Below are 14,415 nucleotides of genomic sequence, written 5' to 3'. Positions count from 1 at the left end.
AGGCCGAGTGCAACCTGGTGTTTGGAAGAATAAATCTATTACCCACTCAAAGTCATGAGGGATGTTATCCCTGTAGGCTAACAAGAAAAAAAAAAAACCCTTTTGTGATACCTTTCCACACCCCAGTCACCACAGGAGACCCATAAATTATCTTAACTCCAACTAGACATGTGCCCTAAAACCACAAATATTTGTCAGTTGACAATGTTCTTGCTCAGTATTTCCTGATTCCTGTTGGTCCTAATTTTGAGTGCAAGACCATCCTCTTCGGGCTGAAAATAAAACATGTTCTTTATCTCCAAGCAAAACAGCCTAAAGCAAAAACACACCGATGAGATGAGTTTTCTGTAACAATGCCATACGCTGGCTATGCCAGAAAGTTATATAACAAGGGCTACAGCATTCCGTAACGAAACAGATGTCAGTCCTTGCGTATGGAGAACAAATCCATTTCCCTCTGATGTGACACCCTCTGTGTGGAATTAATTTGTATTTATACTGGGGATACTGCTTTGGTTTCCTGTTCCCTGGCAAAGGTGGTTAAGCCAGACAATTCAGGGAAATTTGCTGCAAATCTGGAAGTACTTTGAACATTGATAGGCTTCTCCACGCTAAATAGCAATCTCATGGTATTGTTCCCTCAGCCTTGTTTACATGAGTAGCCCTATGGTCTTCAGGAAGCTTATGCACTTATATTAAAGATAGCAAAATTTAGTATTTACATCTGGAAATAACCCTGTCTTGGCTTTGGGTTCCTGCATGGGTCATTAAAGTGACAATAAAGCCCTCCTGCCGAGTCTCTTTTCTGAGAGCCAACCAAGAGTACACTCAAACTCATCTTCAAGAAAGTACTGAGCAGCCAGATCACAGCTACTAAATATGATTGCTCAGGCTTAATGCCTTTGTAGCATTATCCAGAACTATTCTAATTACTACCTCAAAATGAACTAGGTTCTTAGCAAAAACCTGGATACTATGGCAGCCTCAGTGATGTTGTAATGCTGATGCATGTCATCTTAAGAGAGTTCGTATCACAGAAGGGTCTTCACACCAAAAGCATCCAAACACCCATAAAAATACATGTCACAGGAGTCCCAGGGTCCTAATTTTCAAAGCACAGCCTCACCCTCCATGCTTTTTGAAATAGAGTCTTTGCCAAAGTGTAATGGCTTCATTTTTGTGAGCACTACTTTCTCTTACACACAACTGCTTCCATAAGATCCCTTTTACCAGCTTCTCTGTAAGATGCTGTTGCACTCTGCATTGCTGATGGGATCAGGCATTTTCCTGAACCTCTTTTCTTGCAGTAGAAAGGATCAGAGATTGATACAGTGAGCACACAGCCCATTCCAATAGTTGCATCCCTCCTATGCCCTCATTGGGCACTCAGAAAAAATCGTTGTATGATATCGTTTCTCTTACAAATTAACTATTTACTCCAACCTTTTGGTGAATAAGCCGATTTCCATTTTCTGAAATCCCCAGGAACGGGATGATAAATATTAATCAAACTGTCCAAATCTCTATTTCTGCTGGTTTAGAAAGAGTATTTGTTCTGAATTCTTGGATTTCTTATTGATACAATGTAGCAGTGCATTGTCCCGCATTGCCTGTTGTATAATATGAAAATAGGATTTTACAAGAATGTGAGGGGTACCCTGTTGTTTTTGCATGAATCCAGGTTCTCATCACAGCACAAGACGAGTCACACACAAAGCATTCATCAGCATTGCATCCACGGAGTTCTCATTCCTCAGCAAGTACCCCTCCAGTGTTTGGGGAAAAGGATAGTCAAAGGGATCTGAAAGTACAGGTGAACCTGTCAATTCAGGGTCACTGAGAAAAGCTTCAGAGCTTTTATAGGCACTGTCACATGGCCCAACATGGTTGTCTAGCACTAGGAAGACAGCTTCTCTTTTAGAAACCTGTCTCACTAAGTTTTTCATGGTTCTCAGAACTCCATTCACCTGAAATACCCTCCTAAAATATGCATGCAAGCTCCACCAGCAGCAGCTTTAACTCTTGAAGTGCTGGACGTTCTCTCTAAAGGAAAACACCACCAAGTATTTACTCCACATTTGCTGACAGATCACATTGAGTTATCATGATGTGTTAGTTCGTCAGCACCACATGGGACCACCCTCAGAATCCCAGTTCCCCTGAATTTTTTATTCCATATTACAGATTGATGGTCCCACCTCATAAGCCTTTATCCAACCCTGTTTCTGTGTCTCCTCCAGAAACGTCTTGTCAGGCACTTGGCAGCTAAATAACCTATCAGGGCAGTCTACCATCAAGGTCAAAGTCCCCAGTTAATAGGGCACAAATGTAAATTGAAAGACAAGGTACACAGTAATTAAACTGTTAGTGCAAAGAACAGGTCACATTTCCAGCTGCTTCTGGGAACTATGTTTGCTATCAGGAGATGAGGATCAGATCTCTGAGTGCAGTTTTTCATCCTGCCACTGACCATGTGGTCTTTGGAAATTTGTCATTTAATCTCTCTGTGTCTCTCCCTCTCTGCTTTAGTTTCGTCATCTGTGAAATTAATAAGACATTCCTATTTAGTTCCTTAATTTCTGTTCTGGAACTTTCTTACATCCTTAAAGCTTTTAAAAGGTATCTGCAGCATATAAAAAAACCCCAAACTAACGACAAAAATCCACCAAAAAAGCAAACCAAAACCAAACCATCCAACAAACTTTGTTTGCAACATACTTGCAGACTGACCGGGTCAGCTGAAAACTTCTGGTTTTCTTTCTGCACTAACACAAGCCTTTTTGAATGAGATTCATAAAATGTACACACGCGGTCCCCTGCTCCCCCTTGCTCCTTCCTGGCAACCCAAATCAGTGAAAACTCTGGCAAACTCAGTGAAATTTTCTGGAGTTTTCTAAAAGTTCAAGATGCTTCTAACACCCAGTGTGACACACAATCACAGCATCTGAGCTTAACTGTTCCATGCAAACTACTTGTATTTAGGGAGGGCTGTGTAATAAAATGGGCCAGAACTCCAGTGGACTGGGACTATGACCACAACTCACCAACAACTCAAGGTCATCAGCTGATAATGCTGGATTTCATTTCCCTTTTAGAAAAACTTCACAACAAAGAATCTTCACGCTTTCTTTTCAACCACTTCTCCCACAAAAAAGTCCTCCAAAACTTGTCCTCCTTTGAAGTTTCCTTTGCTGTTTCAACTACAAAAGACAGGCACTTGTTTACTGAATTAACTCACCAGCGTGAGCTCCAGTTTCCAGATGCAGTCATCCTCTTCAGTCTCTCACCTTGAATGCAAAAATGGTTTTGGTTAAGGCTGAGACAAGTTCCATTTTGCACAACATCTGGTCTAATGGGGTATAAGCCCATGGTTAGGATTCTTAGACAACAAAGTAATACACGTTATTGAGAACATGCTGAAATTGCTTAGGACATAGCAAACTATCTTCCTTTGACACAAATTTTCAGCCCTTTGCTATTGGCCAGCTTCTGGTTTTGTCCTGCACGAAAGTATTTCTCCATGTTTCTCCCATGACAAACAGTGACAACTGAATGTCAGTCCAGAGAGCACGAGAGGAGAACAGCCTAACACAACTTACTTTGCGTCTCCACATTCTGTACCAAAGCTAAGGGTAGTTGAGTCCTCTAAGCCTTACAGTTAAAAAAGGAAAAATCTCATTAAATGTTAAAAGTAAAGATGCTTTAGAAAAGAAAATGCTAATTGTGAACCAGCTGGGGTTTTCTTTTTTGGAAGCTGACACACAGTACAGCATTCTTAAGCAAGATGATGCAATGGTGTCTCAAAGACTGTCAGCGCCCAGAGGAAAAAAGGCTGGCACTGTTCTCTAAATGTGTTTACTTCCCTGCAGCCATTGTTTCCTTGCTTGTGTCAAATAGTTTATTGAGCACAGCTAATCAATGTTTCCGCTGACAAGAAAATTGGAACAGTTTATATAGGAAGCCAGTGTTGAAGGGCAAATTTCCCAGTTAGCACAGCTTAGAACTGTGGGCCTCATCCACACGAGTATCCTTAGTGAGAAATGAAAGCTTGAGAAGACATTTAATAAAAAGTTAGAGGTTTCTTGGGCTAATCACATACCTCTGCTGCTGACTTTTTGCCTATGCTCCCCCTTAGATACTTCATCTGTTCCCTCCTTTGGTAGTGGTCTACTCAAATGCAACAGGGATTTTCAACCAACATTTTTCTTTTCTGGGACAAAACTCTCTACCTCAGATGCATTCATTCTGTGTCCTGCCATTGCAGCAGCCTACCTTCTACTTAGAGGCTTATGCCTTGCTCATTAGCCCTATTGCACTGACAGAATAATTTCAAGTCATTTCCACATGATGTTTATTCTCCAGACCATCTTCCAACCATCTGGCCAATCTGCTGCTTTGAAGGGCACCTTTGTTTCTTTCACCTCAATCCTGGGCATAATTTTTGTTTCCTTTGGGCAAAGGTCCGGTGCAGAACTTCAACTCCACATAAATGACAAAGAAATAACATCCCAATAGGTGACATTTCATTTTACTAGAGAAACATATTCTAGACCAAAAAAGAAATTGAGCCCATTCTAAATATGACCCTCAGTCCCCTCCAGCACAGCTTACCTGAACCTGTTCAAGCCAGCAGATCACGTGTCATGTGAGTGGACCGCTAATGTGAATTCTGCCTCATTTGTGTCTCTTCAGAAATGCAGGTTTTATCTACTAGCTCTTTCAGAGGCACAGCTCTTGTCTGTAATAAAAGCCTATTTAGATGCTTTCATGTGTGGACTCCTTTCTGAGAGATCCTGTAGTTCACGGTTCCCCAGGGACCAGTCCCTAAGCAATAACCACTCCCGCCCACTGGAGACTGAGTGTCCCTTTGGAAAACACAACAATGGCTCCACATGGACATGACATTAGGAAATTGGTTAGCACATTTTAGTATCCTTCAGTTAAAAGAGGGAGAGCTACCACGAGACAAATGAATCTCACTGCAGAGCAATGTTTAGGAACCACAGGCTTAGACAGCATTACACTGCTCTTCGTATGTTTTCTCAGTTGGATCAGTCCAATTTCTTTGTCATCGTCTGAGAAATCCAGTGCTCTTGCAAGTCCCTGGTTTTTTGTGAACACAGGAGCTGTCCAAAAGAGGCCTTGGTAAAAACATAGATCTGCATATCATGCAGCTGCCGGTGGTTTACCAAAAAGCAAAGGAGCAGGTTTTTGCGATATGGACAACTCTTCAGCCACTGGTGAGTAATTAGAAAGTTACATGTTTTTTCCCCTTCATTTATGAATATAATTATTCTGCGTGGAGTTTTAAAAAGATCTCCAAAAGAGTACTGCACAATGTGCATCAGACAAATCTGGAAAGTGACTATTAAAACTGTGACAAAGGTTTCAAACTGAAATTTGGAGCACACAATAATTAGCATGCTGTTTTAACCCTGTGCCATTTAAACAGCGTAATTGCACGTTGAATAAGGAAAAAAAAAAAATCCACCATAAATTGCAAAAAAGGTACCACAACTCTCGAGTCCTCAGATGACTAGACACAACAAACTAAAGCATAATTTTGTTCTCATTTATAATCTCTTATCGAAGTTTTCTTTAGGCCTGAGCTACAGCAAGACTCCCTAACTTGAAGCTAGTACTTCATGTAATGCTTGGCACTGTTGCATTAAATCTTTTTAAAAAAACAGGTCTCGTTTTTAATTTCCTGTTACTCACTCTGGTGGGAAAAAAAACAGCTCACTGTTCACGTTGGGCTGGCTTCATCCGCCAAAGCAGTCATCATCCTTGAGCAGTGTGGGAAGAACAAAGGATACCAAGAGATGGATGCTTGTGGTTTTCACCCAGAAGGTGGCTGTTGCATGCTAGATGGCCCGGAAAAGATTGAATCTACAATTAATATGAAGACTCTCTGGAAAAACATTTCACTGGAAGGGATTGATATAATCTTTTCCAGAGATGCGGGAAGGTAAACATTGCATATTGGGGTCTCACTGTAAAAGCAGAAGTAACTCTATCAGTTCATTGAAGAATCGTTGCAATGACTGTTCCTCCAACCAAAATCACTTTGAAGCAAAGTCTTCAGAGGGGCACAAGTATGTAATTGGGATAAATTTAAATTTTATGTAAAGCAGCTTTCATGAAAAACTAGAGCCAGTAGATATTTTTCCATGGATTTGTAAATTCCAGAAGAAACAAGTTTCAACATAGTGTACCCTGTGATTAACAACCTCAGTAAACCTGAGCTATTAAGAGACTCTGAAAGCAATACTGACTAGTAGCAGATTTTAATCTATTTTTCCCAACTGGGAGGGATACAAAATGTAAATACATACACTGAAGAACAGAGCAATTACAGGTACCTTTAGAATGATGTCTGTGATCTCATTATGTGTTTCAGTAGTACTGAAGCAATTTTCTATTATGCTAGTCTTCATTTAAAACACAGAAAATGCCATGTAAAAAAAAAAATCAGCTAATTTTGGCCCTTGATTTCAGCATTTGCACTTGGAAGCTAAAAGGTAGGGTGATACGGAAAAAACCCCTCCAGATGGTGAGATTGTATGACTTACACAAAAAACCTGTATTAATCTACTAGAATGGCAGGGTTGTAGTTTCCAGTGGGCTGTGTTACCTTTCTCATCTCACTTAGCTTACAGGAGCCTAGAAAAGAATGCATGTCTCATTATTATTTAAAATTCCTTCTGGGTGGGTGTCTGAGAAGCCAAACCATCAGATAAGGAACATTTGTTTCTCAAACTTGGTTTATTTCAGCATTTCCTTTATTCAACTAAGCAAATATGTTTTGAATAATTTCATAAACCAGATCTGGTTTGGCTACTTAATATTTAAATTTAAGCAAAGTTTGCTGTTCCTTAATTCAGATTTCTGGTTTTGTTTTCTTCTGTATATTGCAGGTATATCTGTGATTACACCTACTACACTTCCCTCTATTACGGCAATGGAAGAGCAGCTTTCATCCATGTGCCTCCATTATCCAAATCGGTAACAGCAGGCGCTCTAGCCAAAGCACTACAGAAAATTATCTTAGAAATGTTAAAACAGTGTGAGTGTGTAAGATGGATCATGTAAGAAAAAAGAAGATTTCTTAGAATTCAATTCCTTAACTCTCTAAAATGAAGCAAATGCAGATTATTTTAAAACCTTACATAAAGGAGTTTATATTCCATGTTATTTTCAGTGAAATCTCCTTGCAAAACCCAAACAACTGTTTAGATCTCTCTTTGCTGTAAAAAGCTCGAGAGAAAAAACAAAGGACTGGCAGTCTGTATTGCTAACAATGATAAGGTTGCTTCAGACTTAAAGAAGGTGTGAAACTGGACTTAGAACATTTTAGATGCTTAATCGTAGTTCTGATGGCTAGAAAGACATTAATAAAGACTTGCTGAACCAAGGTGGATGCTTAGAGCCCTAAGGAGATTGAGCATTGGATGGATGTACCGGAGGTCCTCCTCAGCCCCTGTCCAAGTCCAGAAAGAGAGTTCAGCCATAAAAAGTGCCCACATTAAAAAAAAATGCAACTATTGGGGACAACAAAACACACGTAGGGATCCCGTTATATGTAATTTTATAACAATCTGTTAGTAACCTACTCTAAATGCTGGTTTCCATATCAGAAATGGGCTAGGAACCCAGGAGTGACTTAAACAAGCTGGAATCCAGCAAGAACTGCAATGCTAACAGTAATTTGGGTTTCAACTGCCCAAAACCACCACTTACCCCAAATGCTCAGTGCCTGTCCCGAAGAACCCTGTAGTCCCCCCCCACAGCACAGCACAAAGACTTTCAGTAGAACAGGTCACGGCAATTCAGGGACTTACACATCAAAATCAAAGAGCAAACTTGTTAAAAGCATTGCGCTGTGGCACGTTGTTACTTACAAAACAGGCACCAAATGAGATCCCAAATTGTAAAACTTGGAATCGGACAGTGACAGATCGTGTCTGTGCCTCCCCCCGCCAAGCCAGCTCCTCCATGTCTCTTAACACTGCTATGTACAGACGGACTGTGCCACGGCAGAGATTTACAGCACTTCCCCTTCAGCACACAGGGGATGGCAGCGCACTCTCCCCCGGTAATCTTGCTAGTACCGTGGCAGATGAGGACGAGATAAAATTAGCAGGTATTTTTTAAAACCAGTCACTAAAACAGGCCAGCAGTAGCTTAACCTGGACACTGGGATTTCTCCAGGGAAACAAATGCCTGTTCCTCGAGCATCGCATCAGTAAGAAGGACAAGAGATGACCCTAACAGCACAGACAGCTGATGAAACTTTGGGCCACCACCGTGTCTTATTTCAGTCAACACATCAACGACAGGAAGGTCAGAGGAACTGGAAACACCAAGATAATTCTGGTCTTCTTGCCACTGTCTTTCCCAATGACTGTTACAGAAAACTGATAACCACATGGAGATGGCCGAGTGCCTCATCTGTGGGTTGCTGTAAGGGTCAATAAGCAGGTTTTCTTCAAATAAAAACCTATATAAATAAAACCACCTTACCTTATTCAAGGGAACTACCTACTGCAAAACAGGACTCCAAAGTCCCGTTGAGAAAAGGTCCACAAGCTGGGTGTCACTGGATGAAAATACTTGTGATCTCCACACAACATAATGGCAGTACTGACCTCTACTAAGATTTATTCAGAGTAGCTCAATGAAATGCAGCCAAAAAGGGCAGGAGATTTACTCTTGAGTTTTCTAACCTGTACTTGCTTTGCATAAGGAGCAACAAATTCAGAAACAGGCAAATGCATACAGAATTCTTTTATTTAACTTAAATCATGTAGTACTGAAACTACTAGAAAAAAGCAGAGTAAGAGAAACTAAAGGAGCCTTAGCTTCAGCCATTCAAAATAGACAAAGTTTCTTCTTTTCATAATGTAAAGAATCCCGAGTATATCGCAATAACAGGAATAAATTCTTACAACAGAATATACAAAAACATTTTGAAATTTTTTTATCTACTGATTCATTTTAATATAAACACAGGAATTTCTTTAGGAATAATTTATACACAGCAAGTCTTTTTATGTAATAAATTGGCCATGTTATTGTTTAATTTCTCTTAAAAAAATTTAAACAAGAAAAATTGGAAAATGTTGTATTTGCAACTGCATCCATTCCTTAGCACTTTCTAGTTTTGTTTTTGTCCCAGAGGTAGACAAACTCTGGCCAATCCTTTCGTCTCAAACCTCACTGGTTCAGAAAACAGAAGAGCTGATTTTCAAGCAGTATCTGAATCATCACAACCCTTCAGCAACGCTGTTAGTCAAATTTGGGGGGAGCGAGGGGGACGGGATCGTCAATATTCTTAAATAAAAATAAATAGGGACCCTGCCTTGCTCATTTCAACAAAGCTTCAAAATGGTGCTCAACATCTTTAGAGGCTGCACACAAACTTTTAAAGTGATAAGGAATCTGCAAATAGTTCTTCAATAGTAATTATGAAAACTGTCTTCCCGCTTTCTCTTACGCAGTCGCACCCTTCCAACCACATGGCCACCGTAAAGCAGGTACTGAACAGCACAACTGAGACTGGGTAGCAGCAAAACCCGTTCTGTTTCCCCGACCAGTGAGGTTCTTGTAATCTGTTAAGTTAATTGCCCTAGACAGTAAAGTGAAATGACCAGTTAAGATGATCCCACCCCAACCAGAGGGCTCTGGAAGACCAGGATACTGAAGATACAGAACATTTCTCCGCCTCCTTTATTCATTTGCTGTACGCTGGGACACAAAGCTTGGGCGGGTGGGGGGAGAGGGACACGCCATGAATTGGACAAGTCAGCGATCCTTTTTGGCATATTGTAAAGCTAGCTAGTAACTGGTACCATCGAAAACCCTGATCACATACAGACACACCCATACGCAGACACAGGAAAGTGCCCTTAAATTATATTTTAGGCATTTATAAACTACAAACATTTTATAAAATTATTCTATGTACTTACAAAATGCAATGAAACATTTAATTAGTTCTTGTAAACCAGATCTTCGTCAACTGACTACCCGTAATCTACTGGACTTAAAGCCCTATTGAAAATGCTAATGGATTACTAATCAACGAAACGCATTTAAAAAAAAAAAAAGAAAAAAGATGAGCACACACGCATATGCACACACACAAACTAGTGATAGTCTTAAGGTACTTGCAAAGCAGACCAACTAAGTTGAGACCGGTTCAGACAGACCGACGATAACAACCGCTAAACTGCTGGCAATGAATTTGCCGCTCCGGCTGGGAAGTCCAGAGGTTTATTTACAAGTCCCAACGATCAGAATTGCGATACCCGAGCTCTGATGCTGCCCCACGTTACCAAGCTCAGGAAACTACCTCAAACTTCTGCCAAGCCCCGTGTCTTTGTCAGTGCCCGTTTCCAAACCCTTTTGTTTGCCTGCGCCTCCGCACAAACCTTTCTCAATTCCGATTACCTGGCTGCGCTCAGTTTCAGAGGCCGTTCACGGTCTCTGAGCAGCCAGTTTCTGAACTGAGGCGTCCTTCGAAGCCCTCCTGCCTACTTAACAGTTCTGTATCTTCAGCACCGCTGGCCACTAGCGTTGTTTCTACACATCATTCTTCAATTCTTGTCTGCACAACTACTCATGGGTTAAGTTGCAATATCTGGCTTGTATCACTGGTTAGTAAGGAGCAGATCCCTTGCACCTTCCTCCACTGTTGTTCAGCCCAGTGATTAAATACACTGTTGACAAAGTAAGAATAACAGGAAACAAGTGTCACTCGTACTAATGGAATGAAAAGTGTTTAAATATATATATATCTATATTATAGATATACATATGCAGATACATATATGTATATATAGATATATATGTATGGAGTTACAGCAACAATAGGAGTGTTGTTCACTTGGACTCGGAGCGTACTGGACGCCCCTCTGCAGCTCCCAGAGGACCTGACAGCAGTTCCATCTGGCGACCAGTCGTCCTGGGCAAACCGGGCTTTCTTTCCTTTGTTTTTAAAAACCAAGAGGAGCATCAGTGCGAACGTGCCTAAAATCATCCATCACTTAGAACCAGCTTTAAAGAGCAGAGGCATCCCGCTGAGAAAGCCTTGGTGCGCACAGGCTGGTCTCACACCTTCCATCACGCTCGGCTTCCGTGTCTAGTTTATCGCTCCCCCAAAAGAGCGTCTTGTTTAGCACCACGCAGCCGACGCTTCTGTCTTTACGCAGGAGCCACGTTCCTTCGCAACCAAACCACCTTCTGTGCCACTGAGCAGCTTTTAAATGCGGGTCAGGCGAGAACGATGGCCGAGCACTAAAATCGGAGCCGCCTGCTCCCCACAGCGATGCCAATTTGTTATCCTACTTGCATTAAAACATCTCGGTACCATTTGTCAAAATGCTGGTTTTCAGGGCTGAGTGGGCTTTTGGTTTTAATTTATAAACAAATTGGATTACTTTAACTTTATTCAAACATAGCTGAAGTTCTAAATAAATTTTCCATACCAGACAAGCCAGTGGTCTCAGGGAAGAACAACATTACAAACCATATTATGACTCTATCAAGCCAACATTAATTCTCAGTTGTTCACATGCACAAACAACTTGGTTTACTGTCCGAGGGAAGTCTGCATGAAAAACCCATGTGAATAAAGCTATTCAAAACGCACAGAACACAACAAAAAAAGCTATGGAAACAAACAGAACAAAAAAGGAATTAAGCTTGAATTGCAAACACAGAACGCAATGGTATCATGAAGGTGGTTTGGTCCAGGAGAGCTGACTGTCATCACGCATGCGTACGTGATGTCACATACGACTGTCTTCTACTGAAGTGCTTTTTGAAATGTTTATCATGATGGGTGCTACGTCATTAGTGTTTCTTCCTAATGCATTTTAAAACCACCTACATACAGTTACAAAACCCAGTAACTTGGACAGTTTTAACAAAACCCTCCTAGCCAGCTGAAAGATCTGAGGATCTCCAGTTGTGGTAATCAGTATGTGCAAGAGAGAGGAACAGTCACTGCACCAAAAGGTCACTGGAACCTAATAAAAAAATGGAAAAATCAAACCAACCTAGTAAAAACTTTAAACTTTGCTGGTTTCTCAGGGCTAGAGAGAAACGCTCCCTCCAGAGACAAACTCTGTAGTACTTAACCACAGCACCGTGTATTCAAGAGGCCGTGTACAACTCGAAGGAGCCAAGCACCACATTATTCAGATACCACAACCAACACCTGCACCCAACAGCTGCCAGAGCTGGAAAAAGAGAAACTTTATACATCAAGTTGATGGCAAGCTCGTGTTAGTCCTGTGTGCTTGTAAACCAGTTACACGCTGTCAGAGGGCAGTTAAAATTTGATGGCTGGTCCATCAGAATCCACAGTTACGAAGCAAATAAACGGGGGAAGAAAAGGGAACTGAACGTTTACTGGCACGTTAAAAGAAATCAATTCAATGTTAGTTTTGAAAAGAAAAATAAAAAAAATCAGTGCTCTCATCAAACAGAAGCAGCAAAGATCCAAAGCTGGAAACTCAATGTAGTAGTATCATCGGGCAGCCTGTGACAGGTTTTTTTCACTGATTTTTGGTCAAGAACACAATGCTATTGCTGTACCAGCCAATTTATTTTTAGGTGCCGGTTCAGCCAAACGTCCTTCTGGTGCTTGTGGCATCTGAGGAAAAACTGGCAGGAGTGACTTAGCCCATTCTACAGAACAAAGAGAAAGACCGTTCCCTTTACTCTAGCAATTCCTCTGGACCTTCAAATGTTATAAACGATTGATTTCTGTAACAGATTTCATCAAATGCTCATAATCTGAAGTCCTCGCATCAGGTCAGTGATGTCTCCACTCAAATAAACACGCAGCATTTTGTTGCTGACCTGAGGGATGCCGTAGGAGAATATTAAAGAGCCTCTGTGTCTCCCTAAAGAATGGTCACCCCAGGTCAGACAACTCTTGGATTTCTCCTCACAATAATGAACCTGAACCAAAAAATTGGAAAAACTCCTTGGAATTGAGGCAAAAAATTCTGAGTGACCCTTTGTGACGGGCAATGACTGTTCCCCTCCGGAACCTAGAGCATGTGGTATATGGAGTGAGAGGTTACCAGTATCAACGGCATTTATTGGCTGCTGAGAAATGTGAGATGTATTTTTTTTATATACACACATATAAAAAAATAAGAGTGAGGTAGATAAATGTTTGAAAAAAAATCAAAAACTGTCCCCCTGTCATACTCAAAAACCCTTATCTCAGTATTTAAATTTATTATGGGGCATCTCTACAGTGATTTAAACTGATATCACAAAAATAAATAAAAAATCCTACATAGAATACCTTCTTAATTAACTTTTTTGTCTTTTTCATTTTTAAAAGGGAAAAATAACTACGGGACAGAGGCAAGAGAAGATAATGGGACCTAAACTACACAAGCAAAAAGCACTACAAACTTTTTAAAATCTCCAGTCAAAACTAGCAATCAGTATATTTTAATTCTTTGTTCTTACTCAAAAGATTTAAACATTTCCATCCCAGAACCACCTCTTCACTGCCATCATTTGGTTGGATCAATGCTAAACGAAGGCTTGGATGCTGTAACTAATGCAAGATGAGCAACTGGTATGACTCCTTGGTTGTAGACTTTGACAGCCCCCTCCTTCCCCTTTCACCAAGGCTTCTGCAACTGAACAAACAAGCTTACTCATTTTCTTTTGTTCTGAGGTTTGGTCTACGATTTAAGCCACAAGCTTGTACTTGTACAGGTTTCCATAGCTGCCAACACTTAACTGTTTGCTAGCCATGCCACTGGCCCCAGCTACGTGCTTTCCGCCCAGCCCCGTGGAAATGGCGTGGTGGGTTTGGTGGTGGTTGGGTTTTTTTTTGGTTTTTTTTTTTAAACCAGGGGTGCGAAGCACAGCCCGGGGTGCCCTCCACGAGGGCTTCCTCATTCGGAAGGTAAAGAGCTGGGGTTTGCTGGAGCCAGGAGTTCAATGGCCACGCTAAGAACGCCTGGCATCGCCAGCTGCAACTGGTAGAGCTCTTGTTCACGGGGTGGAAGGGTTAAAATAGTCGTCTTAAAAATCAGTGACCCGAAAGCCTGGTGTCTGCTGTTGTACCCAAAGAACGAAATAAAATAAAAAAATACATCTACGTGTGTGTGTGTGTGTCTGTGTGGGGAGTGGGTGTGGGGATGGGCGCATGGGTGTGTGCCACAACCAAACCAAGCGGGGCGGGGAGGAGGGGTAGGACCCTTGTACAACAACGAATATAAACACTGAACAAGAATGTACTAAATATTTAACCTTTTTTTCTGACCTGAGTTTGTATCATGCCTTGCACTGTAAGAGACTCGCATGCTGCCTGGGCAGAGGTTAGCGGGAAGGAAGGAAAACCGGGGTTCAAAAACACCACAGCACTGTTAGAGT

The 14,415-nt window shown here is 41.2% G+C and overlaps 1 protein-coding gene across 1 annotated transcript in view; it reads left to right on the top strand.

The window, feature by feature from the left end:
- Window positions 1-13,413, top strand: part of LOC104621038 (pyroglutamyl-peptidase 1-like protein) — a 17,746-nt gene extending 4,333 nt beyond the window's left edge. Inside the window, exons 3-6 of the mRNA XM_010287425.1 lie at window positions 5,124-5,240; window positions 5,739-5,968; window positions 6,918-7,066; window positions 13,367-13,413. Coding sequence (XP_010285727.1) covers window positions 5,124-5,240; window positions 5,739-5,968; window positions 6,918-7,066; window positions 13,367-13,413 — 543 coding nt within the window. The remainder of the gene's footprint in view (window positions 1-5,123; window positions 5,241-5,738; window positions 5,969-6,917; window positions 7,067-13,366) is intronic.
- Window positions 13,414-14,415: the final 1,002 nt, after the last annotated feature.

Source organism: Phaethon lepturus, unplaced genomic scaffold (assembly GCF_000687285.1).
Source record: "Phaethon lepturus isolate BGI_N335 unplaced genomic scaffold, ASM68728v1 scaffold8660, whole genome shotgun sequence".
In the NCBI taxonomy this organism is placed as follows: domain Eukaryota; kingdom Metazoa; phylum Chordata; class Aves; order Phaethontiformes; family Phaethontidae; genus Phaethon; species Phaethon lepturus.
The sequence above is the reverse complement of the archived record's forward strand: the minus strand, read 5'-3'. Positions and strand labels throughout refer to the sequence as shown.